The sequence below is a fragment of the Thermobia domestica genome, chromosome 2 (assembly GCF_964235325.1).
Source record: "Thermobia domestica chromosome 2, izTheDome1.hap1.1, whole genome shotgun sequence".
Classification (NCBI taxonomy): Eukaryota; Metazoa; Arthropoda; class Insecta; order Zygentoma; family Lepismatidae; genus Thermobia; species Thermobia domestica.
This window is the reverse complement of record NC_137455.1, coordinates 158,687,004-158,714,869: the sequence shown is the minus strand read 5'-3', so window position 1 is coordinate 158,714,869 and position 27,866 is coordinate 158,687,004. Positions and strand designations below refer to the sequence as shown.

General features: G+C 36.1%; 1 protein-coding gene across 1 annotated transcript; it reads right to left on the bottom strand.

Moving 5' to 3' along the window:
• Nucleotides 1–717: 717 nt before the first annotated feature.
• Nucleotides 718–16,871, bottom strand: LOC145679757 (uncharacterized). Its single transcript, XM_081750313.1, has 2 exons — nt 16,754–16,871; nt 718–1,647 (listed from the first exon to the last, which is right to left on the bottom strand). Exons 1-2 carry the CDS (start codon nt 16,763–16,765, stop codon nt 874–876), a joined length of 786 nt encoding a protein of 261 aa, XP_081606439.1. The 5' UTR covers nt 16,766–16,871; the 3' UTR covers nt 718–873.
• Nucleotides 16,872–27,866: the final 10,995 nt, after the last annotated feature.

Genomic DNA, 27,866 nt, shown 5'->3' with positions numbered 1-27,866 from the left:
AAAAATACAGTCATTCTAACACAGTTGATATTAAAATAACTAATAACAGTAACAAAGAATAACTAGGTATTTTAAACACACTTCTTTTGTTACACGTTATTGTAAATTAACGATAACGTAAGAAATGTGAACATTATAAATATTTCCTTTTAGTATTACTGAAATAGTCTTACAATTTGCAAGAATTCAACTGTAATTTCCTGCAAATTAATGCCATGCAATGATTTAAATATTTTGATCTTCAGTAACGTCCAGATAAAAAATACATAAAATAGACGGATGGAATAAAATTACTTTCGGAGCAATTTTGTCCCTAAGGTTTTATAGAATTTTGTTGAGTATGACCAGGGGTTCTCAACCTTGTGTAGCGATACACTGGCGTGTCACGGAGTTCCATAGGATTGTGTCGCGAAATTTTAGAATTTAAAAATCACGAAGCGCAGTTATTAAAATCAATTTTGAAACAGAGCGTACCAGTTCACACCTCCAGGAGTCGCAACAGTGTTGAGTACTATAAAGAATCACTACTTTATACAAACTTAGAGGTTTGTAGAAACTTATAATCTTACACTATTATAGTTTATATTATCAGGATTAAAAAATCAAGAAATGTGCCGCGGTGTCATGAGCGCTCAGTAAAGTATACCATCAGTCAAAAGAAGGTTGAGAACCACTGGAGTATGACAGTAAAACATTAATTACTAATTTATCATTTATTACTGATAAATAAATAGTTTTTTAGTCTTACATTTCTCAATAATGGGTGCTCGCTTTCCAATATGAAAATCGTAACACCATAATATTTCTGATTTAGAGGTAATTGATTTTATTTCACCGCAAGATCTCATGAATTAATTTTATGTGTATATTTATTTACGCCGACTCCACGCTTACTGAATCTTCTTCCTGGCTCTCTACAGCTCCTATCGGAAGACCAGGTGGAATATTTGGAATTTTAGGATAGAAATCACTGGGAAGATCAGGTAGGTTTTGCTCCCCTTCGATTCTGTTTCCCTCTGAAGATTCAGATGCACCCTCCGTTGAAGCAGTGCCTGTAACTGGGGTAACCAAAGTTGGCACATTGAAAGTTACAGGACTAAGAATGTTATAAGAGGAAATTGGGACAAGAGAAGGGTTTGTAATTACAAGATTGCTCAAAGGAGACACAAGGGGCGTCAAGATTGGGGTTGCCTTAAGGGAAATAGTATAAGTGACGTTGCTCACACCAAGTGGTTCGATAGAAGCAAACGGGATTCTGAAGGATGTTGGTACAGTAACCACTGATACTGGTTCCTCTGGTGGCACTGATGAAGGTGGTTCTGGAGCCGGTGCTACTGGTTTTGGTCCCTCTGCTGCTGGTGCCTCTTTTGGTTGTTGTTTTGCGTCCACTTCTGAAGTATCATTTTCAGGAACTGCAACTGCTGGTACGGCTGGAATTGTTGGAATATTCGCGAAAGCAACAGGAAGTGAAGATACTTTTTGTTGAACGACAGTACTTACAGCGCTGTTTTGAGCAATGCTGTAAGCAAAGTTGCCACCATTTTGGTAGGACTGGACAAACGCCGTACTCAGTTGAGGAATGTGAATCGGAGCAATTAGTCCTGCTTGTGCAAACGACAGTAGCACATTGAAGAATATAACCACAGCCTGCAAAGAAACAAAATAGATAAAATGTTAATGTATATTTGTTACCTAGACTTCGTGAATTGTATGGTAATCTTTCTTTACAAATCTAACATTATATAATTAATCTTCCTAGTGGAAACTTTACTATATGTATTGTAATTAAAATCAAGAAAAGATTAGAAATTACACTTATAAATCATCAAGTAAAAGTGAGACGGACTTGATAGAGTTTGTCCAAATCAACTATAATCCGATGACACTAAAAGACGGCAAAATTCTCTTGAGGACATGTCATAACTAAGGTTCATTATCAGAACATTGATGCGTTATAGGACTTCGACTAGTAGCAAAATGTCTGCCACACTTGCCTTCATTAGGTGCATTTTAGGCCTTTGTTAGATTCCTTGCCATTAACATATAGGACAGAAGTTCGAGACATTTATCTAAAAATTATAATTTGAGTTAACACAAGCTACACGCTACGTGTGATTCAGAAGTAATAGTGACTGCTTAGGAGCCATTGTTGGCAATCGTAGATCGATTCCCGGTGGGACACTCGGTCGAACAAGGGTAAAAGCCTTTTCAGGACAGCCAACCTGAGTGAGATTTTCCCGGGCTTTCTCATCCACACCAAGCATATGCCGTGATGGTACCTAATATATAGGTCCCAGGCCGCTTCCTTCCTTTTCCTCGGATAATGTGATCGATGAGGGACACCATCCTTCATACGAGACGGACTAACATGGCCATAGATGCCAAAAGCCCAAAAATCTAATTCCTAGTCCTAATCCTAAATAATTACGCGCGATTTTCATATATACGAAATAAAATTTCTAGTTTTACGTCTCACGGTTATACGCATCTGTAGGCTAAAAGAGACGGATAATTAATAAAAGAGACGGATAATAAGAATGTGGGAGGAAACAGGAGAAATATGAGGAAACTAAGGAAGACCATGTTGTCTTTGAGGTTGATTCCACTTTGGACTTAGCCCTCTCAGATTAGGAGCTCATAAGCAGTAACGCATTTGTACTGTAGATGCGTGCAAGAAGCTGTCCATAAAGAGCGTAGAACTATGCTGATAATGGTTGATATCGGAAAGCACCATGAAACTTCCAAAGTAGCAGAGACAGCAAACCAAATTACAAAGAGACAACTTTGTCCAGCCCTCAATCATCTATATTTCCTTTATATCTCTTGTATTTCTAATTGCAGTAGTCTACATTTCGGAATAGCCGTGTCTCGTTATTTCTTACAGTTTTTGTTTCATGGAGGTCAATATTGTAACCGGAAGTGGTATTAGATTTCTACCATTTCCGGTTACAATACAGCGTCAGAGTTAAATCCTATCCTTGCGGTACTGACTCCATATCAAAGAATTGTTTATAGCTATGTATTACTGTTTTTTGGTATGGCAATCAGTGTTGATACAGAAAGTCATGCATTTTCATCACTTTTGGTTTGAATATAGGGATAAATGTCGAGATGGAACTTATTGTTGGAACACTTAATCTATATTCATAAGCAATTTCTCGTCATCTCTTACTGTTTCCGCTCTAACTCTCTACCTCTATTGCCTATGGAATCCGGAGATTTAATACCGTGTTCACATAAACTATTCATCGTCTTCTGTTCTTAGTCAACTGGATCCAGTTTCTACTATGTATTCCTATTTCTGCGAGATCCATCTTAATACTGTCTTTCCATCTGCGCCTAGATCTATCTAATGGTCATTTTCCGTTTAGGCTTAAAAACTTTCCTGTTAAAACTTTTAAAGCGTTCCTATTTTCTTCCATCCTAGCTACATGACCTACCCACCTGAGCCTTCTAGATTTGATGACCCTAATAATATTTGGTAAACCGTATAAACTATGTAGTTCCTCGTTATGAAGTTTTCGCAATTCCCTATTTACGTTCCTCTTGGGTCCGAATATACGTCTCAGGATCTTGTTATCAAATATTTTCAGTCTATGTTCTTCTCTTAGAGTAAGCGACTATGTTTTGCATTCATACAAAATAACAGGCATGATCAGTGGCATATTTACGATTTTGTTTCGGGAGGGGCTTCGCTAACTTTCGGGGGGGGGGCCATTTTGAAAACGGTGACCCATATGAAAAATCTTTTGCCACAACACTGTATAGTGTTACAAGGTTTATCCAAAGACCTATCACTTGACCCATATTTCGGTTTCAAATTTCTAAGTTTGGCCCCCTTGAAAGGCAGCCCTGGGAGCACTGCGAGAACATTACTAGACGCGCCCCATGCCTTTCCTGTTTCACTTTTTGACTGTTCGTTTATTTCCAGCTGCTTTCATATTAGTGGTACTGGACGTTTTATCGGATACAGGCACCACGTCTTGGCGGCCATCTTGAATACGGTGACCGATATGAAAAATCTTTTGCCATAACGCTTTTTACTTTTTAAAGATCTATGGAAAGAGGTATTACTTGCCCCATGTTCCATTTAAAATTTTAAAGTTTGGTCCTCGGACCCCATGAAGGGCGAGCCCGGGAGGCACCGCAACAACACCGTTCGGTGTGCCCCATGGCATTTCCTATTCGAGTTTTTGTTCGGTTCATTTGTGTTCAATCGTTTTCTAGAAAGATTAAAATGAGCCATCCTCTCTCTCTCTCTCTCTCTCTCTCTCTCTCTCTCTATATATATATATATATATATATATATATATATATATATATATATACAGCCACGGATCCAGTATATGATCAAGGGAGGGGCTAAACCATGGTTTACCCCGCTTTATTTAGTGTAAAGGAAGTAGGATTGAAGCCCATTTTATCCAGTGTATATCTAAGCGTTGAGGGTGCTATAGTTCCTATAGCCCTCCCCTAGGATCTGCGATATATATATATATATTAAAAATGCTGAAATTTTGTACCAAGTTGGAAAATTCTTCTAGATACCCTGCAATACCACTAGATAAACAAGCAATGTTGCTAAAGCAAAATAAAGTTGTATTTTACAAATTGCGCTATGTAAGGTATTACATATTTCTAATTTAGTTATTTAACAAAACCACAATAGCCCATACATTATTTAGTGTAACAAAGGACAACACAGTATCACTAACATCAACATTTTGGAGATCTCTAATAACTCAAATGGCATGGACGGTGCAATGTGCATCAACTGTATCTTAACGTCAAATATTATGATCATGGTATAATATATTTCGAATGAATGAAGGAACAAAGTTACAAGGAACGGAAAATATAAATGTTTCTAAAGACTTTACTTCGAAAACGCGCTGACATATCATGTCTCATCACGATGATTCCAAAAGACTTAAATGCTTATAACGCAATTTACAACAATTGTTATTTCAAATCGTTTCAGAGATACCAAACACATTGGTAGTGATTGTTATACTGCTTAAAATGACGTTTTTGTATTAACCCTTAGTTGGTAACATCCAAAAAATAAGCTATAACAGTAACATCCGCCTGAGAGACGGACACGCACAGTTGAGACGCTTGAAGCCAAAGTGGTGTAAGTAAGTTTTCAATAAGGTTTAGTTACACCCAGAGAATTGATTCTACGTAAGAAAATTATTAAACTGGATAAGAAGCACATCGTAGTTCACTTGTAAATGTAGTTCAATGCAACATGCTTCGCCGCTGAGAATTAATTTCCAAATATATACCTTGTAGAGTTTTATCAACACGTATATGCACCCCAATAGAATATGCCGTTTGGCAATTAGAAATGAACTTATTGAAAACATTGGACACTTCTGCTGGAGGATACTTTCTATTCCATCGTTCACGAATAGATGAATCATCAAACCAAAATTTCACACTTTTGAGACATGGTTGCATGAAAAGCATGAAGTCCAGTTCAGTCAGTTGATAAAAGTGACATCAAGCTCTCACGCCCCGACTTGAAAATGGATCACAAACTCATCAAACCAATAAGCCCTTGAATTTTAGTCTTATCAGTATTCGTATAACTTGAGAAGGAGTTATGTAACTTTCTTCTCATCACTTTCATTGTACTGTACACTAATGCAGTTCACAGTTTCGTTCAAAGTGACATCAGTAAGGAATAAATACCAGATGTCCTCTGGATTTGGAAAATTTTATAACTAATTCGCGGGTCCTACCCATGAAGACAATTTATTTTTTTTGTCACGTTTTACTTAGGTGTTTTAGTACCCAAATTTGGCTTCTTGCAACTCTATCTGATTGAACTATATTTTTGCAATAAACACTATCAGTTTCTGTTGTACTTTCGTATTATTCTGATCACTTTTCTGTTCATTGCTGAATCCCTTATCAGATATGTTATTGGCATCGTTAAAATTTATTTCTGGATTGCTTTTATGAACTTTTAGATAAATGATCTTGTTCAGGAACATACGAGTCATCGGATCCGTAATCATAATCAGTTTCTGATCTATAGCCATCTCTAACTGTTCTATAGCCATTTGTAATATAGCCTTACTCCTTTGTGGTAATACCTTTGCTATTTGACATCTTAAAATATTCAATTTTCGAAACGAAAGAGACAACCAAATATTAATAGTTGTCAGTATAAAGTAATATCCGTCCCTTAGACTCATAAAATATACTTCCTTCACAGTAATATCCGCTTGAGAGACGGGGTGGAATAACTTTATACACTTCGAAGAGTTCAACAATGAGCTAGACACGCAACCACCTGCTGAAAACTGCACAGTTAACCCACAACTGAAGCATAGGTGAAGTATCATATCATACCACGAATATGAGTACTAACTCTGAAGAAAAAAGTATCGTACATCCGCCTGGGAGACGGATATTACCGACTAAGGGTTAAATTTTTATAATGATTATTGCTTTCCTTTGCTTCTATAACATTACAACAATAGTTTTTGGTGGTTTTAATTACAACAAGTCGCAGTTACATTATTTTAAGCAGTATTGCCCACTTAAATAAATTGCTAAATATTATTCTAAATATGTGCAAATAACGTAGATAAACTGCAAAATAGTTTAAAATTACTCGTAATTTGTTTTATGGTGCAAGAATGCTTTCAAGAGACAATGTTTTTCATAGTCTTTGGGCTACTTATAATGTTAATATTTAAGTCTTCGTTCCAGCAATACATGTAAATGCAAATTGTAACTGAAATTAAATGTAACTGATACATTTTCAGTAACATTAGTTGTTCCCCCTAAGCCTTAGGCCTGGTGTACACTTTAGATTAAGACCGTGCTTAGTTAGAAGTTCTAATTACACCCTAATTACATTTCACTTGCTTAAGTTTTACCACCGACCACCTCAAACTCGATCCATACCATCTATATGCAATTATTCAAGGACTTACAGTTAGTAATACACAGTGTTCATTTTTGTTTTGTTTTGTTTTGTTTCACTTGAAGTCCCACAGTTATGCTAGGGCGGCTAAAGGAGACGTGGAGCTAATGATTATAGTGGAATCCGAACCACTTCGGTCGTTCAACATTATCCCTACCGGAAATCGAACTCGGGACCACGCGAACCGAAATCAAGCGTGCTATCCACTAGTCCAAATTGGGTCTTCATATTGTGTTGATTTAAATCATTCAGTCACGTTGCCAGATCCGAGGATTAAAGCGTAGCGTGTCTGTACTCCGAAAGTAGCGAATTCGAACCCAAATATGTAGAAATGAATACTGATGGTGCTAATGAAATAATTTAATATGAGCTGGAAAATGTGCTCGACGTATTGCGAGAAGAAATTATGATCGACGGCCGAAAAACATAATTTTAGACTGGATACCACGAGACAGAAACAGCCTAGGAAACATCCGCATACAAGAAGGTGTAACGAAATCAAGAACCACTGAGGAGTAACCTGGAAAAGAATTGCCCAAGTTAGATAGTTGTGGAGAAGACTTAGAAAGACCTTCATCCAGCAGTGAATTGATAATGGTTGATTATGATGATGATTTTATTATATCTGGACCTCAGAGGTAAACTAAATCAAGTCATAATTTCGTAATTTTACAGAAGCGAAAAACCGGTTCCTCAACTAAGGCCTGTAGTACTGTTTTTCAAACTTACTAAGCAGTTACAAAGTAGTAGGATGCTTTCAAACTTACATTATTACACCAATAGAAAGAACATAGTCTATTAAAAAAGCATTTTTAACTCAATTTCGACCAAAAAGTGACAGCATACTCTACCAGCATACATATATAACTATTACTATAAAAAGTGACAGCATACATATATAACTATTACTAGGTAAGGTAGGGTAAAAATGGATCCAAAATTTAATGAAAGTCGTAGAGCGAAAATATATTTTTGACTATTCAATCCATCATGTTGGAGAAAAACTACGAAAATTAATACAAAATAAAACTAGAAAGTTGAGAATCACTTGTTTTGGCGAGTGGGAGAAAAATACATACAGATAACTCGAATTGCCTATATACTTATATAATATGTATGTCCATGTTTCGCAACTAATTTCCAATCAATATAAAATTTCAACGTAATGAACAAACGATCAGTTTTATCGAATAAAGATCGCATGCACCGCTGAGAGCTCAGGAATATGATTAATCTATTTTACGGCACTGGATATGTGCTTATGTATGCATTACGACCTTATGAACTTGTATAAGAAACAGAATGCACTTAAAATGAGACACGAACTATGCGAAACATCGGACTTTGAATATAACTTGTTTTGTGATCCAACTCGAGATCTCACATAGCAAAGATGAGTGTAGTAGCTCCCACCACAAGGTTCAGGACGTTCGTGATATAAAGTGTCACTTAAACACGGAGATGTGAAACGGAAATAAAGCATTTCATCGATTTGAAATAAAATACGTATATATTGTAGTAATAATTTACCCTATTTGTTAAGATATGAACGTTATATTCTGTTTTGAAAATGACAGTCAAAGCAGAATGTATTGAATAATAAATGAGAAATTGTAAAATTCCAATTTCGGTACGATTAAATACATTTGTGCTGGTATGTGTTGCCTTATCCGTTAGGAGGTATTGAACAATTCTGATTCAAAGGAAGGAAATAAACTACTGTATAGTACTGGAGTTAATTTAATAGAGTTTAATTGTATAGGCAGTACTGAGGCTATATGAGACAAAGTCTATTGCTGAAAGTGAAATATAGGTTACTATTATGGTTTTAGGGTGATATACCCACTGATCATTGAACCTGGAATACACGCATGGAAATATTAGCACTAGCAAATTAGCTATGAAGAGGTACACCATACCATATTTCTAAGTCAAAAATGAAAGGAAAAAATAAGCGGAAACGACAGACTGTACGAGAATAATACTTTCACTATTTTAATTTCACACTATTTATTTCGAGACTTTCGAGACTTTCGAGACGAGACCGAGACTTGGTACTCGAGACCGAGACCGAGATCGAGACAAGCATCTGTTGACCGAGACGAGACCGAGACCGAGACGGTGATTCTTTACTCGAAACGAGACCGAGACCGAGACCGTTATTTATCAACCGAGACGAGACCGAGACTGTTCAAAGTCTCGTCTCGTCTCGTCTCGATACCATCCCTACCCTACAAGCGTTTAATAAGACTTCTTCATTTCTTCCTATTGTTCTCCCATCATCCCCCATTAACTTCACATCAGCGCACACTATACATGGTGAATACCATTCAGCTCTAGGCCCCGGATGGTATTTTTTATTTTCCTTATAGTGTACTCCAAGACGAAGTTTAATTCTAATGGCAACAACGTATCTCCTTATTTCGGACCATTCTTGACGTGAAATATCGTTTACAAGAGGAGATCAATATTAAAACCGGAAATGGTAGTGAATTTTTACCGCTTTTAGGAGGAAGAGAGGGAGAGAGAAGAGGGTGGAGTTGGAATATACATTTGAAACACTGAACCGACTCTAAACAAATCGTTTTACGCTATCTGTATACGTTTTTTTTTCTATGGTGATTAACGTGGAAACCTGAAATAGTTGTTTTCTATACCACTTTCGGTTTGAATAGCGGATTAAGGGAGGAGATGGAATTTGTTCTTGGAACACTGTATTGAGCCCCTCAAAGAAAAAAGTTTCTCGTTATCTCTTACCCTTTTTGGTCTGATACCTATGAGCAGATGAGTGGACGGACGAACGTAATAGCCGTTTTGCATGGTTGTCCATATTAAAGCATGGCAAAGTGAAAACATGAGACAAGAACTGAATTTTAATTATTAGAAATATAACAATAGTAGAATGTCTATCGCCTACTTACTTATTATCTTTTGCTATTTATTTATAAATATATTAAAAAATCCTAATTGAATTAATGAAGATCAACTACAGGAAATATTTCTATTAATTTTATTATCTCTATTTTTTTTTTTTTTTTTTTACCTTGAAAAAATTCTCGAGGCAGTAAACTTGATTACTTTCATAAAAATAATTATTATTTAAAGTCACGAACTAGCTTCTGATAAAACTAGATTCATAGTTGTAGGTTCGTGAGTTCCTACTTCTTTGTGTGGATTGTTTGGCAGCAAAAACTGGATTGGTGAACAAGAATAAGACATATTTGCCGCAGGTGAACAAGTATTAAAAAAAAAAAAAATCTGCATTTAAATGGCAACAAATCACTTCTGTCTGCCTGTCTCGTTCTCTCTCATACACTTGGTCTTTGTTATGCATTTCTGTGCAAGGTCATTCTTCAACCACCTAATATGACAAACAAAATTACAGTACTTGAAAAATGATATGGAATATTTTTATAGTCTTATTAGTATTTTGTTTATAACATTCACCTTAGTTAAAGTTGATTATTGTTAGAGTTACTTCAAACAATATCCAATCGATTCATTTATTGTTTCCTACTGAATCCAGGGGCGGATTCAGGACGGACTTCTGGGGGAGGGGATTGTAATACTGCTACTTAGAAATACTCTAAAGATTTCCAAACTATGGGTTGGGTTTTATTTATATATAAAATAAGAAAGATTCCTCTTCTGGTGGGGAAGAATCGCCCCGATCGCCCTCCTGGAACCGCCCCTTACTGATAAAAGTCCAGGTGCACACCCACGAGGGAAAGGTGTCCACATGCCCCCAAAACTTGCTAACTCAATATACATTCGTATAATTTCTCAATAAAACTATATTTGTTTAACAAGAAAAATGAGTGATGTAGTATGAAAATTTGATCCTACACTTCATCTGTACTTTTTTTTTTTAATGAAAACAAACATCCTATCATTTGTTTCTGAAAATATAGGTGGAAGAATTTTACAATTTACTTGTCTTCTTTTCGAGTGCAGAATAATACCCATTCAATACTACACAAATATAATGGCTTGTAGTATTGGACATTCCAAAAGCTTGGACGTTCCCAACAAAAATTTCTAGGTACTAATAAAACCTGAAATGAGGCTACTGTTAAAACCAACAAATTATTATCATTGAACTGTTCGTCTGTATCTGAATGGTTAACGCTCATCAATGTCTTTGCTACGCGCATTCTCAAATTTGATTTCCGGCTAAGGCTGAGAATTATGAGTGTTGACTAGTGTATATGCTGGACTCTTTTCAAAAATATAACGTATATCCACCTTCGTATATGCTCGATCTTAACATAAATTTCAGGTGAGTATACTTAGACTATAAAAGTATTAGGTAGGTATACGCCATATACTCCGGTATCAGGGGGTCATTTGGAGAGAGGGAGACAATTGCCCTCCTAAGTTTGAGAAACAACCACATATATTTTAATCAAATATATACCAATAAAAGTGTAAAACTCTTATGTGAGTGAAGAATCTTGTCCCGCCTTCCCCAAGCAAAACTTATAATGCCGCTACTGTCCTGTATACGTCTCATTAGATTCAGCATCGTGTGGCATTTGAGGAGCTATTTAAAAAAAAACATTTAATAAGGAGTCCCATCATAAATAACAGAGTAAAGTCAATCAGTGCTTTGATCACATATTACTCAAGTAAAAGGAAGTCAGTCACAGATAATTGTTCATAATTCTCAAACGCCAGCAAGTATAATTATCACGGAAGTCCTGGGAGGGAACTAGTGTTTAATGTGTTTAAACTGTTCTTTCCAATTTTATTTTTTTAATATGTACTGATTTTACATATTAAAAATCAGTAATATGACGGTCATATGCGAGAGAACTAGTGTGTAATGTGTTTAAACTGTTCTTTCCAATTTTCTTTATTTTTTTTAATATGTACTGATTTTACAAAAACTGTTATCCTTCTTAAAAAGACAGTAAGCTACTTCGAATAAAAAATACAGAGAGTTATTGTCTAATCCAAAAGAAAAAAAAATCGTAATTAGAAAAATGAAAGTGAAATGAAATAAAATTTCCAGCTTTGTATCCTACGATTAGGCTAATGCGATGGATGATTAATAAAAGTAAACGTTTATGAAATATAATGGTGTGGAATGAAACGAGGAAATCCCGAAAAATCCAATGTTGTTAACACAAACTCTCTTGTCCTCAGATCGAAATAGGGACCCCTATTACCAGAGGTTTGCACTGTAGCACTCATCCACCGTGTCCCCAGTTAGAAAGACTTAACGTGAAATGATGTGTGATTTTTATCCAATGTTAATCTGAGAATTTTGTGACAATCTGACCATCTGACACGCTCTCATACTGGATAACAGAGTCATTTAAGATTTTGTTTGGGAGGAGGGAGCGAGCAAAACCCTATATGTCAGAAGATTTTCAGGTTTTCAATTGTATGTTATTATCTTATGGATTAATATATATATACAAATATTAAATTCAAAAAACCAATTGCTCCCCCATGGAGTGCCAAATGACGCACCCGTGTTGAATGACCTTGTTACTGAACGCAAACATAAATGTAATTAAAATCTACGGTATGCTTAATTTTCTATTATATCACAAGTAGATACTAATTATCATCATTATCATAAGTATTATGCCATTATTGGCAGGTCACTTGCGCAATTGAGAGTCGCACTTCCGTGCTCCAAGGTCTTCAGTTAACCTCTTCATCTTCAAGTATGATTGTTCCGTTTTGATACCGTCCACCAATTGTAGCCTCCTTCACCCCTCCTTCTCTTTTCTGCCACTATACCCTCTAGCACGTCTCTTCAGATACAGTTCCTTCTCAACCATCGTCCCAACCAGTTTCACTTCCTCTTCTAAATAATATCTAAAATTGTTCTTTTCTCCCCCATCGGTTCTAACACCCTCTCATACATTTCTCGCTCGAACCAGCTAATTCTTTCAGTTCTTCTCCACACACACATTTCGAAAGCTTGCAGTCGTTTTTAATCATTTTTGCATAATGTCCATGTTTTTTGCTTCATTCAGCACAATACTCCACATGAAACATTTTATGAGTCTTTTTATCAACCCTTCATACAAAGACCCACAAAATAGACTTTTCTTATTCGTAAAACCAACCAACTTTAAATTGTTGAAAAATTCTTTTGTCTCATTTAAAGTGCTTAATAGATTTCTATTATGTTTATTAATTGATAAATCATATTAATGCTTGAGTATTGCTTCAAAAGCGTTAGAAAAGCTCCAGAAACACTTCAGATTCCTTTTTCTTTTCTTTTCTTTTCTTTTATTTTTTTGTCTCATATCCACTGTGAGTTAAAGGAGTCTAATTATTAATAAAAGTGAATGATAATGAATAAATTGGTAGAAGAATATGTGTGAGAACTACTTGTACACCCACGGGCACGATGTTGTCTATCACCAAGTTACGTGATTTAAGATCAAACCATGGAGAAAATGAGTGCTCTACCACAGATCTACCGTACCCTAGAGTCACTCTTGGAATATACTTGTATTATATACTATTAGCAATGAAGTCACTACGTGTCCTAAACATAATAAAATTTTTAAAAATAGTAAATTATTATTTAACAACAATATCATGACAATTTATTTGTCAGTGACTCTTCATAATTTTAGTAAAAATATTGAGACGGGAGGATATGTTTTTGTATTTGAAAACTGAGGGCGGGTGGAGGCAATTAAAGCGGTAAAGGGAAAGAGATCACCATTAAATTCTGTAAATTTCCACCCTACATACAATGAAATAAGGGTTTCGTAAAACTGTAAAATTTCCAGGCTCCATGAATAGGTAAGCTAACATTATAGTCTAGTCCTAGTGTATCCCAATAAGAGCTTCAATATGATGATAAACTCTTCTTTTAAAAAATGGGATGTACGTAACTATGTAATGTGCCTGAAATTAGAATTGCAGAGATAAAAACTCATATTTTACGACAGCCACGATGGCGTAACTGGTAAAGTGTCCTAATCTTCGCAAGATATGGATTCAATCCCCAGTGTATGCAACTTTAATTTCTCTTTCTTCCTCCGCTGCGATACGGCTCAGGTGTTTGTCCAGTCTCTTCAAAATAACAAGTACCTGGGTAAACCCGGGGGTAAAAAATAGCTGAAATGTAATGCTGGTTACATCGCATTCGCGAAGCATAATTATCGAGGCTTGAATAAAAAACTTCAAACACAAAACTACCAGAGAAATTCTTTCGCATTATAATATCTTTACAGTCAGCCATAAAAATAATTGCACCTCTGACTGCCATAATTCCATTAGGGCGAGTCCAGTACTTTTGTTGGTTTCGCAAACGCCTGGACAGAGCCGTCTCCTTTAGCCTAGCCGGCATAAGCGTGGGACGTAAAACTCAAAAGATTCCATTCCATTCCATGTCTGGACAGATGCAACCCAGTTTACACGTAACATTTTAAGTCGGTGACGATAGTTGGTAAGCCTAGGAGCACTCGTACCCGGACCGATGGCTTAGAAACTCTGTTCTCGTCCACTTGTTTATATTGGTTTTTGACTTTCACTAGTTGATGGCACATTCTGTTAGATCTATGCTCAAGACTCCTTTCTTTGACAAACAACATAAATACAATGTTATTAAAATCTGTGACTAGCATCTCGCGACCTCTGCTTACACCATTTCAGACAAGTTTAAATAACATTTTACATGGTGAATACTTAATAGATTTACGTTTACTCGAGTGAGAAAATATCTCAAGCAAGAAAGATCGAAATACCTTCGTTCATATAGTCTTGGCGCTGAAGAGGGACACTAAACTGAAACCAACAAACCAATTGAGCAACATAGGATTTGATTTATTAGTCGTAAGCTTTCAAAGTTCAAGGTCATTCTAAAATTGATTCTATATTGGATAAATATTGAACCAAATATCCTTATTTTAAACTAAAACGACGTTACGACATTACAGTAATTTATTGATTATATATATATATATATATATATATATATATATATATATATATATATATATATATATATATATATATATATATATATATATATTCTGAATACGGTATTTACCATATCACGTATGGTTTATCAGTATTATCATCGTATTCACCCATTATAAATTCTATATTAAACTATTTTGTTTCACATATTCCTGATAGTTGCAGCTAATTCCTGCAATGAGCCGGACTTAATCTATTCATTTCATAGGGTCATTTGTTACCGGTATCTTTGAAAATCTGATGCAGAACGTTTGTTGTCTACCTTTCTTCTATTGGCGACAAAAGTGGCTTTTGATCCCGCCCTCCCACCGTGGAATTAAAACCAAGAGTTACGAGAATCGGGTTCCTTAACTTAAGGGGACCCCTAAACTTGACTACCCTCACAATACGATGTCGTTATCGCCGCCACTGTTTCCATTTAATGTGTCTGTGTGACCGACCATTTTCACTTCTTTTTCAAAGCTTTGATCATATCTTCTACCTAGGAGTCCTGGTACACTCAATGGGAGAGCTCTCGTATCTGGTATTTGGGGTCACTAGTTCGATCCCAGCTCGCGCCAAGTGAACTTTGTGCTGAACAAACACCCTGTGTGTACGTGTTCTCTGGGTACTCGCACTTTCTACATTCCACCATTTCATTCATAATCATCATCACTGTCTCTCTTAGATTCTGTACATAATCATGGGACGTTAAATTTTAAAAATGTCTTCTAACCTTTGTTTTGTGAGCGATATCTTTCTTTTGTCTCCCTACCCTTTTTAGTTAGTGTAGGTATGTATTTCTTTATTAATTTTTGGCTTATTTGTGAAATTATGGTCCAGGTTGTATATCCATATAAAAATACTGGTAACACGTAATGATGAATTTTCCTTTTAAGGCGAATTGGTAACCTGCTTTTAAAGATAAAATTCAAGCTTGCAAATGAACTCGATTTATATTTAATTATTTCTCCATTAATCTTGGCACTCAAGGTTTTAATCTTATTTTTAATGCGTTTTGCTAAATAAAGAAAAATAACACACACAAGTATTTTTTTTTACATATTGGGAAAAGTGGCTTTGTGTTCACCCTGTATATAAAGCAGCCGTGGTTCAGTTGTTACCATTACGGTTTTCAAATAAAGTGACGAAGTTCTCTTATATATCGGTAAATCTACTTCAGGTGTTCTAAAACATGCGCCTGTGCGTAACGGGGATGATTCAAAAGGTTAAAAATAATCATGATATTTTACCTCGTTTACCGGGCCTTATTTAGGTGGTAAATCCCAGTATAAATATAATGATGTAGCAATATCGCACGACATATGACAAAACAAGAGTCTATCAGGACAGAAAAGGGATCGAATCTGGGCCCTCTTGCACCAGACGTGACTACTCTACCACACTGTTAAAAATACTTTCTTAAATCTAAGAAACCGTTTCTTATCTGCGCACCGAGAATATCTTTTCTTAGAAACAAGAGTTTGAAACTCCCATTAATGAGAAACGAAGAAAAGTAGATGAGGTTGTTTAATGCGAATCGAGAAAATATACTGTTACTTTCCTTATGAATGATAATTGCCAAATCCCATTTCTAAGAAAATATTATCTTGGTGCACAGATAAGAAACGGTTTCTCAACTTTAAGAAATTATTTTTAACAGTGCACTGAGCCACGATGCCGCCTTCTAGACCACACTTTGCTAGTCTGTATTTTCTATAATTTTTCATTTTCTTCTCAATATTAGTTCAATACACAAAAAAAATGTGCTCGTATCAAGATTCGAACATAGGGATACGTGCACCAAAGATATACTCGCCAAATATTTAGGTGAATAATAATAACATGTATCTTTTCAGACCTGCTACTTACCTTATTTATCATTCTGTTTTCGTGCACTATAACTTGAACCAGCAGACCTTCGGCTTGCAGCAGAGTGGCTACCAATATACCGTTTCGCCTTCGCCTACCCACTTGGTCTTATTTAAAAGTGTTTGGCGTTTTGGCTTTCCTTCCTTATATTTTGAGCCACACCCCCTTCAGGTGTATGATCAGGTCCTTTAACCTTGGATGCTTTTATCTTAAGCCTACGATCACTTTATGCATTCGAAGAATGCTAAGAATAAACTAATCATTAAAAAAAAAAAAAAAAAAAAAAGAATAAAGAAAAAGAGAGACACTTACCGTTATTGATTCATTTACTGTTCGGTTCAATATTGGTTCAGTGTGTTAAGAGGAGAAAACACCACACCTTTCCTTTTGGTTAATATTTAAGTCTTTTAAATGCATGCTTGTAGAAGAGGCCTTTTCAATAAAGAATGGATGGTTTCTTCCTCCGCTAATTACTTCTTAAACACGATTTTATGTGTGAAGTCAACTCCATACCGACGTCTTATACCCACATACTCTGCCTACCCATCTGATTGTCGCCTGAAACAAACAAGTGACTTTCGTTTTGCATTGCAAATCTACGGCGTACTGTCCTTCCAAACTATAGGAGTCAAGTATTCTAGCCAGACGTGATGGATTTATAAGATCCGGTTACAATAAACGTAAAAGGAGGAAGATGGAACTCGCTCTAGGATGTAATGTATATTAACAATTTCTCGCTTTTTCTTGTCGTTCCTATTTTTTGAAAACCAATATTAAAACCAAAACGATACATTTCTACAAATTCCAGATTCATTAAAATGATTGAAGCAGACATGAAAAGCATTGTTTGGGACAATAGATTCACATCAAAAAGCCGTTTCAAGCCACCCATGCTCTTTGGGGATCAATATTAAAACCGAAAGTTGTAGGAAATGTTAATGGTTTTCCAGTTTCAATAAAGGGTAAAGAGCAGAGAAGAGCTGAGTTGAAGATCCCCTTTCCCCCGCTAACTAATCAACTATGGAACCAGGAGGTTCAATGCCGTGTTCACAAGAGCTCTCCATTGGCTTCTGTCCTTAGCCAAATGGATCCAATTTCTACTTTGTATTCGTATTTCTGAGAGATCCATTTTAATATTTTCCTCCCATCTGCGCATAGGTCTTCCTAATGGACATTTTCCGATTGAACTTCCAGTTAAAACTAAAAGCGTTGCTACTTTCTTCCATTGCATGACCCGTCCATCTGAGCCTCCTAGACTTGATGACCTTAACAATGTTTGGTAAACAGTATAAATTACGTAGTTCCTCGTTATGAAGTTTCCGTCATTCCCCATTCGCGTTCCTCTTGGGTCTGAATATTCGTCTCAAGATCTTGTTCTCAAATACGTTCAATCTACGTTCTTTCCTCAGAGTAAGTGACCATATTTCGCAAACATACAGGACAACAGGCATGCCCCATGCCCTTTGCAAATGATGTCTGGTTTTTACTCTATTGTGATAAACATTGAAACTCTAAATGGTAGATTTCTCCAACTACCGCTTGGAGTAGAAATGATGAAGATGAAATTATTCTTGGGACGCTGAATCAATGTTAGAAAACCGTTTTTCATTATCTCTTAATTTGTTTTTGTTCTGATATCTGTTGAGAGACGGACACAGCAGTGCTGTAAGACTTCCCATCTTTACACATACACGTATACGCTTTAAAAGTTTTAAAAATTGCATTGACAATCTGATAATGTGGTTGACTGATAATTATATCGGTTTCTATGGACACTGAAAAACAACCGAAGAGCCAATTGACTGATTGATTGGACTTCAATGTCGTATTTCAACACAGAAGTTATAAGAGACTTGGAAATAATTCTTAAATGAGATTCGAAATACTACATTGGTTTGCATCCGAGACAAAGACTTCCCACTGGAAATCGAAGATAAAACCATGCGCACTAAGCACTCGGCCGCAAAGAACAAAATATTACTTTAAAGAAGGAGGCACAGTGACTCAGTAGTAGAGCATTCAGCTTTGGTGCCAGAGATTCCTGGTTCAAACCCGGCGATGTGAGGTTGTGGTGGACAACGACTGGTTTCTCCGGCATTTCCCGTTTCTTCTCACATTCTCATACCGTCAGTTTCTTCATAATGATTCATAAATATTCATCATCGGCTCTTTAACTTAAAAGACATACTATATTTTTGTTCATATTTCTAAAAACACCATCAATAAAATAAAAGCTGTATTTGTACCTGTAATAAATATTTATAGGCTGTCCATTTATCTTGATATACTTTTGTAACTTTTAAACTAATAGATAAGAACGCTGAAGTTTTCTACAATGCAAATATCGACAGAGGAAAATTGTTTGACATAGTTCCCAGTACTATCATATCAATAGTCTTGCCAACTCAACATTAAATTGTATTTTTTTTTCAAGAAGCACGTCTTTTTTTTCTTTTTAACTGTATGTTAAACAAAAGCTTACAATGTAGTATTATTTTTTCAGTGATACAAACTAAGGACGCCATAGTATCACAAAAATTCAGAGGTTGGATGCCTCTAGGACAGTAATAACGCAAGTTAGATGGATGGAGCAATGCAGATCCAAAGTGCCTTAGTGTCGAATACTATGGTCATGATATGATATATATAAGAGCAAAGTTACAAGGGATTGAAAGTTTTAGGTTTTTTTTCTATCACTAGCTTTAGTTCGAAAAAAACTGCTTAGAAAAGAACCACACCCAATCAAGTAACTGATTTTTCAATAGATGTAAAGATAACAGTGTCTTTACACCAATTTGATATCTCAAACCGCTTCGGAGATATGGAAAACATGGATAGGCATTGTTAGTCCTTAAAATGTTGTATTTGTGGGGCAATCTTATAATTGTTTGTCCTTTTGCTTCTAAAATATTACAGGAACGGTTTTTGGTAGTTGTATTACAAGTTCTTGCAGTGATATAATTTTGAATAGTAGGATCCTTAGTTTGTAATAGGAAGTAATAGGTGTGGTATTATAACTATTCTTTTTCATGTTAATTTTAATTATATTGCAATCTTACCTAGTTCTATTTTTTTTTTTTAAATAGAATTTCATGTTAGGTTAACAACATTGTCAATCTAGTGGTATTGCATAATGTCCAGCAATGTCACCCTTGTTCATGTTTGCATCATACAAAGTCAGAGCGTTATTTTTTATCTATTGATTGAAATTTCAAAGAATGTTTCTAGATAAATGGTCTACCCTGAATATTTCCTTTTATCAGATGCTGCTGGTTCAATATGTTGATTCGTTGTGCAAGCGCCTTTTTTTTTTTTAACCTCAACTAATGTTTTGGAAGTTGTTAAGAGTGGTATTTAAGTAACAAATAACGAATTACTCTTCAGCTCAAAACAGTGTTAATGCACCTCTCAAAACATATGTATAAAACAAGTTGGAAAAAGAGAGCGGTTAACGTTTGTGGTTGTATGAGCTCAGCAACTGCTTTTACTAACATTGAGCATATGGATGGGAGTTCTATATCTTAACAAGGAAAAACATATTTATTTCTGAATCGCTTCTATCGTTTCGTATTATTGGAAAGTGGTTGCAGTTACTTGACAACCACCACCAGTCTATTTCCACAGTAGTTAAGATTTTCTCTACTTACTACTTCTTGACTTAACCTTTTCCCCCTTAAGGGAAATGAAATCCTTGAGTTTTACGTCCCACGGTTATGCCGGTTAGGCTAAAGGAGACGGTGATAATGAGTAATGAATGAAATGGTGGAATGAAGAAAGTGGGAGGAAACGGGAGAACCCCGAGAAAACCCACGCACACGGTGTTTGTCCACCACAAAGTTCACTTGGCGGGGGCTGGGATCGAACCCGGGACCCCAAGCACCAGAGGTGAACGCTCTACTACTGAGCCACCGCGGCCCCCCCCCCTTAAGGGAAACTCAGTGGGGAAGTAAGGAGTTGGAAAAAAGGGGAGCTTCACAAACATAAATGAGTAGATCTAATAGTTGTGCTTTCAATTGAACTCGAGTTTTTTCGCAAGAGCAGAGAGAGTGTTGTTTAACATATTCCGAATTGTTTCTTAATGCTCTTATAAGGAGCTAAATACCATGAATTATAGCCTTACTTTATTATAAGTGTACCTGTAGAATGTGGTAGTGCTTTCAATTCCAGAAAGTACGTAATTTTTAAAATAAACTTTTTATCCCTTTCGCTCAAGGCCGTCTTTAGGCATATTGACACTCTAGGAGAAGAAAACTTCCCTGTACCCCTTCACATTTACCCTCTTCAGTCCCAAGCTGTTAGTTGGAATCGTAGAGATAGGAGTTTTATATATTATGAAATTGGGGTGCTATGAAACACATAAATGACAGTTTCGTTGGGGTAGGGTTGACGGGGTGGGGTGATGGGCCTGTTCAGCCGGCTGAACATTTGTAACAAGACACCAGATTTCTGTCCATAATCGGATACTTATTTTTGGAAGAACAGTGAGATTCACCTTCTTAAATTTTGAGTAAATTTATTCCTATATTTATCGTACATTCAGTTATGTATGTTGACTATGTTAAACTAATATAGAATGTGTACCAGGGGCGGATCCAGGACTTACTTCTGAGGGGGCGGTGGGAGGTCATACCGCAACTTTTAAGTCCTCCGAACTTTGGGATGGGTTATATATATATATATATAAAAGAAAGTTTCGTCTTCTGGGGGGCGATCGACCCCCTGGATCCGCCCCTGATGTGTACAATATTTATAATGTGTTTATGTTGATAATTTGTGAACTATTAGTTCATTCAATTTCATTTCCCTTTCTGCACTCCATTATCCGGTTCACTTTCCATAGAAATCATAGAAATAGTTCCTGTTTTCCTGAATGCAGTATAATATTGCACTAGATACATTTGGGACCTGTTGATTTTGAACACCCTTGTTTATTGTTTATATGTCCACTCGCTCTTCTCTGGTGAAACAACTGGAAAGAGTTCTTTACCTGGACATTCGACTAGCTACTGGCGCGCTTCGTACTAGTCCTGTTGCCAGCCCTTGTGTTGAAGCCAACGAACATTCATTAATATATCGTCGTAGGAGGCTTCTCTTTAATTATTCTGCACACGTGCTCTGTATTTCTAATCACCTCTGTAGATTTTCGTGTGCGATGGCCGGATTTACGACCTCTATGCTGCACGTCGTCGCTGTACACATGGTCCGTCCATGGTATATCCATGTGTGTGATAGTCTCCTTTTTGACGAATTTGTGTGGCCCTCTCTTTCGTTGCTTCAATTTTTTGTTGTCCCAACAAGGCTGCTTCGATCACCACGGTTTGAATTACGCTTGTCTTCACATCCCAAGCAGCATACTAATTCCCAGCTGTACCAGCAACAGTTTACAACACTCTTAGAACAGTACCCTAATTTTAATGTGTTCTATACGGATTGTTTAAAGAGGGAAATTCTGTTGGTTGTGCCTTTGTCATTGATGAGAGCAACTCAGAATATAGCTTACATCGCATGTGTTCCGTATATACTGCTTAATTTACTGCCATTATGCTTGCCCGTGAACATGCTCTCACGCTGTCGTTCCGTCGTGAGCTGGTTTGCATCGATTCTCAGAGCATAATTAGGGGCCTCCACAAGTCTTCATTAAGCACGCCTTCGTTGAAGACATTCTTCTGAGATCCAGCCATCAGCTCTAACACCAGGACTGTGTCATCGTTGTCTCTTGGGTGCCGGGTCATGTTGGCATCCGGGAAAACGAACGTGCTGCCACAATGGCCAAGAACGGCGCCTTGGCTGAAGTTGCATTGGAGCATATTCTTCCTTACTGCGATCTTTACTAATTTTTCCACCTTGATACGCACTCATTAGCAAGCAGTTTGGGACCAGCCTAATGAAAATGTACGCAGTTAAGCCGCTCCTAGGAAAGTGATATACATCTTCTCACTCTAGTCATCTAGATGAAGTGTCTTCTGGCGTGTTTTCGTATCGGACATTCTCACCTGACACATGAGTACTTGCTGTGTGGTTTGGGCCGTCCATATTGTGAGGAGTGTATTGTCCCTCTGAGTATTCAGCACATTCTTGTGGAATGTCCTGAATATTCAGATCTCAGAGAACGTCACGGATTGCCTTGTACCTTTCACCGCGCTTTGGTGGATGGTGATGGTATTGTTAGCTTGGTACTTCATTTTCTTCATGCTTCTGAGGTTGCTTACATTCTCTGTGCTTTCTAGTCTCTTTATTCTTTTAATTGCTGCTACGCTTTTAGCTGTTGTTCTATCTTTTTATTTTTTTCTATATTTATTGTTGTTGTTATCTATTTTTATTCCATATATTTATTCTTTTATCATTATTTTTTGTTTTTAATTTTGCAGCACTTTTTGTTTTTGATATATTCGTTTTAGCTTTCCTTTGCTCTTCTATTGATACAGTACTTGTGCGAGCAGCCGTGTCGATCGTGACATGGGCATACGGTCTCAATGCTGATGTCCCCATACGCCCCCCCCCCCCCAACTCAGTCATACATACAAATTACTAAACTGGTAAATTACAAATATTAATAAGCTGGGTACACTCATCCCCTCAATGAATGCAGCCTAAATTCAAAAATTAAAAAATGTGTAGCAACATTATTTTTTCCTTTTCCTCTTCAGAGCTTAATACTTAAATACTAACTCTTTCATTCTCGATACATCACTTTCATAAGCGTCAATATCGCTTTCATCAATCATTTGAAGTACATCATCTTGGTCAAGGCCTCGACCTGAAATAGAAATCGAAACAAGTTTTTTCTTTAATTAAACAGAATTGTCAAGTTCTAGAGTTAATTCGTTGAAAAGAAACGCCAAATTAACATTTAAAATAATTCATACAACATTAAATAAGTACAGGAACAATTCCAGCTAGTTAAGCACCCAACCCTGACTACAAGCCTAAACAATTATACAAACAATTGTTCAATGTTTCTAGGAAGTAACAATAAAAATTAAATACGACGCAGTAGTACAAGGATTAGCCAGAATTTTATCAGTTGCGTACGATTGTTCAGCCGGCTGAACACGCCAACAATGACGTCTTATATTTACAGACTTTAGTTCATATCAATGAAATTTCTTACTAATAATACACACCAGACATTTCTTGATAAGAAAGAAGCGAAATGTATTCCCTAAAATAGGTTTTATAATGAATAGACGTACCTTTGTGTAAGGACGATGCAGCTTCTCGCTTCTCTGGACGTCCAGCCATACTCCCGAACACAAAACGAACAAAAGAAAAGCGACACTCGCACTACTCATACATACAGATAAAGTACAATGTTCAACGAGCTCGATGACGGAACTTGAATGCATTTGCCCCGTTTGCGATAATACAACGTGACCTTGAAATTTGTTCAGCGGGCTCGACAAGGGGACTGAAGAGGTTACACCTCATCGAATAAAACAAGGCGATAAAAAGAAAAGGGGACGATATAGTGAATTCGATTTCGTGATGTCAATTTAATTTCGTGATGTTACCCACTCTTTTGCTTAGTAAAAGGGCCTTTGTCTTAAAAAAAAAAAAATAGCAAGCTTGCGTACATAGTTTGTTCATCCTCTCTATCAATGGCTGTCGTCAGAAACTCCGTAATGAAAAACAAAAAGCGTCGTCCATCGTCTGTATTGACGATCCAACCTTGCTTGCATTATGCTATAATTAATTTAACGATGTTTCACGAGATTCATTTAACCAGTAATGTTCGTTATGTTTGAAAATGAATAGGCCTAGTACCTGAACATTATAACACTCGGAAGCACTGAGCGCCCACGTACGATATAGCTAAGATCATAACAAGACCTCCGCTCCCCCAAAAAAAGAAAGAAAAAAGAGAAATTTTCAATTACTAATTTTAAGGATTGTTTTAGTTCATGGTTAGAAAGTACACAGGAAAACTGTATGGACCTTATATTGAGTTGGTGCGATTGAAATTTTCAATTTTTGTTTAGTGATATACCATGTTCTCTAATGCAACCAGGTCATGCGATAGGCCCAGGCGACGTGTACAATGGCACATACTCGGTATATGTTTAGAAAACAGGCAGAAGTGACCAGTCAATCAGAGGGCAATATGCTGTTGAACAGGGTCATGCAAAAGTGCGCTATGGAGAACATACAATTACTGGAGAACAGAATTTTATACATTTTATTTTTTGTCTTATAAAATGAAATATTCTGAAGTGTACAAAGATTAATTATCAATTTTACGTTGAATTAAAGTACTTTTAAATTTAAAGTTTGTGTGATTGCAATGTGAGGCTTGAGTTTTTTTTTTTAACCGATGATCTCACGTGTTGTGATAGGAAGAGGTGTAAAATTGAATGTGAGGGACATACAATATGACTTGGCACCATATGTCCCTTAGCCAAGTTGTCTCATTTCGAGGATGAAAAATGTTTGTAACATTGTGTCGTACCGCTGAGCGCTGACTGTGACGGTATCATTGTTTGTTATAAAATAAAAAAATGAAGTGGAAATGAGCTCCGTCGGACGTGATAAGACATCGCCTTTTCTGATTGGCCAATGTGCTTCGTTGAACTTTATCTTGGTCGAACTATATAAGCACTTAAAAGTAAGATTTCATTTATAACAATTATCTTTCTAAAAAAGTTTTAAGTCGTGCCAAGCCGAACAGGTTAATGCCTAATATAAAATCATTTCGATGACTATTTTATGGTGGATTAATATATTTGGCTGAGTTGAGTTGATTTTGAGTTTAACATCCATTTCAACAGTGAGGCTATATGAGACGGGATCTACTGAATAACGTAGAATCCGAACCAGATGAGCTTCCGCCGGGAATCGAAGCCGGGTCTCCCACGCCAAAGGCGCTTACGCTAACCGCTTAACCACCGATGAGCTCTAAATATGTTTGGCTTAACACGACTCCAAACAATTTTTGTAGATAAATTAATAAATTATTTTTTCCTTTTAAGCGCTTAATTATTATTATTTTCTTCGTTTTAATTCTTGTTATTGAAGTCGGTTCAGATACTTTTTAGTTTTTATTTTGTGCTTCTTACTTGTTAGTGCAGTTTTGAGATCGATTATTTTTATTTTATATTTACATAATTTTTCCATTTTTGATATCCAAGATGTTTAGTGAGCGACCAAAAACAATGATATTCTGATAAAACTCGAGCAAGATTGGGAAACATCTATAACATCACCAATGACCTAACATTCATCACAAGTGTTAACCATTTGGAGAAAGCTGGCTACAAAACAAAACAAAAAAAAAAAGTACTTAACCCCTTTGTTGTATGCAACACGCATTACTTCGTTGATTATCTAGTTGCTGCAAATTTTAGGGTAAGTTTTTCATCAGGTGTTGCAGGATTTTTTAAATAATTAATTATTACTAGCAGAAAGCCCATTCTTCGCACGAGGAGGATATGTTCCATTTTGGACATAAAAAGTACCAAAACCATCACCAATCAACTTAGGGACCCAAAAAACTATGAATTTGGCACTAATACAACGATACGTTGTATCATTATCATTTCCTTGTTTAAGCTTGTAAATTTTTGGGCGATACTTGATTTTTATATGCACTAGCCAGCTATCTTGATACAAGAAGAAGACATTAAATTATGACTTTGTGTTTTGAATGTTGTCACAGATACTTTTTAATGTAGGTAATGGAATGTTTTGGTAGCCTTAACGACGAATTGCCTGTTTATTATAAAAAAGTAAGTTATAAAGTTTTAAGTTGTGCCACGTTAAAGATTTGAACTTTCTAATAAACGAGATATTGTGCGATAGTGAGTTAATTATTTTGGTTTATTCATATTGGCTCAATAATATTTTGTAAGGATCAGGTAGAAAATGTTGTTATACTAACATTGGTCATTTTCAATTCTTTTTACCTGTCGTTATCCCTCTTGGGGCTGAATTTGGATTTAAACGACATCGGAAGTGTCATTGTTCGTCTTACGTTAGTGACCCAGAAAAATATCAATTCGACAGTAATATCGGTCATTTTCGATCATTTATATATATATATATATATATATATATATATATATATATATATATATATATATAAACACCCCTCCCTCTCCCCTAAGTTGCACCGTCAAAGTGAAACGATAAAACCATCCTAGGCTCAAACCTCATCTGTGTTGAAAATTTGATCGAGTGATTCAAGAATTATTAAGTCACAATATTTTACATACAAGGACCTTCCTGGGAATAGCTTGTTCGATTAGTGATTAGTAAATATGACCAACAGTTCTTGACACCACATTCACAGACGCAGGTCAAACTGAGAACCTTTTTGCTTTCGAGCGACGATAGGAAAGAAAGTACGGTGATCGTGAAAAAAAAAAATCAAATTCTATATTTCAATGGATTTCATGGCAGCTTCAAGCCTAAAAAGTGACTTTTAAATGTTTATCGGTCCATTCATCCCAATGTAAATCGCTCGTCTAGAAGTCGTTCCGTTCAAGTATCCGCACAATATTTTAAACTTGATTTTCATAAGATTCTCCATGGGATTTTTTTTATACTTCCTTCCTACCTCTAATATTAAGGATAGTTTACTATAAGGGTGAAAATTAAAAATTACGGCAATTTTCTTGAAAACAGCTCTAATGATTATATTTACTCGTATATTTCATACATCAATATTTCATTAGTTACCCATTGGTATGTTAAAACTTGTTCCTCTAGGAAAATCCATAAGAGGTAGTTTATTCTTGGGGGTGAGTTGTTCTCAGAGATTTTCTCAAAAAACTATCAGGCGATTTTATTCATCATAAATAAATAAATATTCATCGCAAATATTTCATAAATAAGTATTACTTAATAACCTGACAACATGTCCTAATTAATTTATACTGAAAAGATCTAAAAGGAGTAGTTTAGTCTTAGGGCGAGTTTTTTCCGGATGACTTTCTCAAAAACGAGTGAGTCAATTTCGTTCATATTTCATAAACAAGTGCTTTAATAAGAAACCTACATTATAGTATAAATCATTTTTCGTTAAAAAAATCATAATGGGTAATTTATTAATGGAGGTGATTATTTTCCGGACGATTTTCTCAAAAATGACTCAGGCAATTTTGTTCATATTTTACGT